At 44.8% G+C, this 2500-nt stretch overlaps 1 protein-coding gene across 1 annotated transcript in view; it reads left to right on the forward strand.

The window, feature by feature from the left end:
- The window catches only part of LOC308160061 (intersectin-2-like), a 54957-nt gene that overhangs the window by 50290 nt on the left and 2167 nt on the right, over window positions 1-2500 (forward strand). Inside the window, exons 34-36 of the mRNA XM_080533923.1 lie at window positions 1114-1235; window positions 1911-1993; window positions 2190-2273. Coding sequence (XP_080390049.1) covers window positions 1114-1235; window positions 1911-1993; window positions 2190-2273 — 289 coding nt within the window. The remainder of the gene's footprint in view (window positions 1-1113; window positions 1236-1910; window positions 1994-2189; window positions 2274-2500) is intronic.

Raw genomic sequence — 2500 nt, forward strand, 5'->3', positions numbered from 1 at the left:
GTAGCTGAATTATATGAGCAGCCATTGTTATTTTCAGAGTTTTTACTCTAGGCTATTTTATTTAAGGCTATCCCCTATCTATCTGAGAAAAGGCATAGGCGATAGGCCTAGGCTGTAACATCGAACGGAAATTAGCCTATACATACGCATTGCAAGTTAATTTAAAGCCTATTTATTTTCAAAGAGTTTTATTCTATTTTATTTTATCTGATAAAAGGCATATGAACGGAAATTAGGCTAGCCGTGTCACGCCAGAAGCCTACATGCTTGCACTGTTACTGTTCAATAAAATGTTATACATCTAGACATTGTGGTATTTCTTTATATACGTATCCCAGACTGCCTATCAATTGTTTCTCAATAAACAGTTATGTTCTCCCCATTGTCATACTCCCGAGCTAAACGAAATGCCTTCCCAACCAGCGAGACCTGGTTATAGAAATGACGTTGTTTTATTGATTTAAAAAAAAGGGTAAAACTGGAAAGAGAAAATAGAAAACTCACATTAATCCCAAACAATTTAACAAACTTCAGTTAACGTAATGTGGAGTCCGTTCATTGATCGATGCTGTCTGTTCAGTTCCCAGTGAGGCGCCCGTTCAGCGCTGGACCCGTTCAGCGCTGGATTTGACGCATGGCATAGCGCGCATGCGTCAAATCATGTTATATTATTATATATTATATAGCTCGCATCTAATCGTATCGGATGAGAAATAGACATTAAATGGCATATATAGGCCGCTACACAACAGTAATCACCGTGACAAACAGCTATATTAGATTTGGAAGAAAAAAAATATGATTTTGATTTTTTTTTTTTTTATTATATTTTAATATGATGACCGGAATATATCACGTTTGTCCGGTAAATCGAATTCTTACCGGACACGATGTCCGACGGCAAATTTTTCTAACGGAAACCCTGACACACACGCACACACATGTATATGTGGTCTCTCTCTCTCTCTCTCTCTCTCTCTCACATGCACACGCACACACACACACACACACACACACACACACACACACAAACACACACACACACACACACATACACACAGAGAGCCAGAGGAGTTTGAGAGGTGGTTCATGGGCTGATCTCTCCCTCTTTAGCCGGTGTTTCTGAACGAGGTTCTGGTGAAGATGCCATCGGACCCATCCAGCGACGAGCCTCTGTTCCACATCTCACACATCGACCGTGTGTACACACTCAGGACTGAGACCATCAATGAGAGGTACACACACACACACACACACACACACACAGACACACAACCGTGTGTACACACTCAGGACTGAGACCATCAATGAGAGGTACTGTACATATCTACACACACACACACACACACACACACACATACACAGACAGACAGACACACAACCGTGTGTACACACTCAGGACAGAGACCATCAATGAGAGGTACTGTACATATCTACACACATACACACACACACACACACAAACACACACACACAGACACACGACCATGTGTACTCAGGACTGAGACCATCAATGAGAGGTACACACACACACACACACACACACACACACACACACACACACACATACACACACACACGACTGTGTGTACACACTCAAGACAGAGACCATCAATGAGAGGTACTGTACATATCCACACACACACACACACACACACACACACATAGACGCAGTCACACACACACACAGACAGAGAGACACACACCCATACACATACACACACACACACAGACATACAAACACACACACAGACACACACACAGACAGAGACACACAAACACACACACACACACACACTCACTCCCACATACGTACTCTCACCCAAACACATGAAAAACATACACACACACACACACACACACACACACACATTAACAGCTATGCTCTGTTGATGTCGTTGTTATATTAGGACGACGTGGGTCCAGAGGATCAAAGCCGCCTCGGAGCATTTCATTGAGACAGAGAAGAAAAAACGGGAGAAGGCCTACCAAGGTGAGTGTCTATTCAGATGTGTGTGTGTGTGTTGTGCGTGCGTGTGTGTGTGTGCGTGTGCGTCCGCGTGCGCGTGTGTGTGTGTCTGAGTGTGTGTCTGTCTGTCTCTGTGTGTGTCTGTCTGTCTGTCTGTCTGCGTGTGTGCGTCTGTTTGTGTGTGTGTGTGTGTCTCTCATGCTCTATGTCCTCTCTGCAGCTCGCTCTCTGAAGTCCAGTGGTATCGGCCGCCTGCTGGTGACGGTGATCGAGGCCCAGGAGCTCCAGGCCTGCAAGCCCAACGGTGAGTTAGGACTGCTCACCACACACACACACACACACACACACACACACACACACACACACACACACACACACACACACACTCACACACACACACACACACAAAACAAACTCTTATGTCACTTAGGACTGCTCACAACTAACCCTTATGTCATGCTGTGTCAGGCAAATCACAGACTAAAGTAGGCTTTACTGCCTCACACATACACACGCACACACACACACACA

Source organism: Nansenia antarctica, assembly GCF_963989245.1.
Source record: "Nansenia antarctica genome assembly, chromosome: 1".
In the NCBI taxonomy this organism is placed as follows: Eukaryota; Metazoa; Chordata; class Actinopteri; order Argentiniformes; family Microstomatidae; genus Nansenia; species Nansenia antarctica.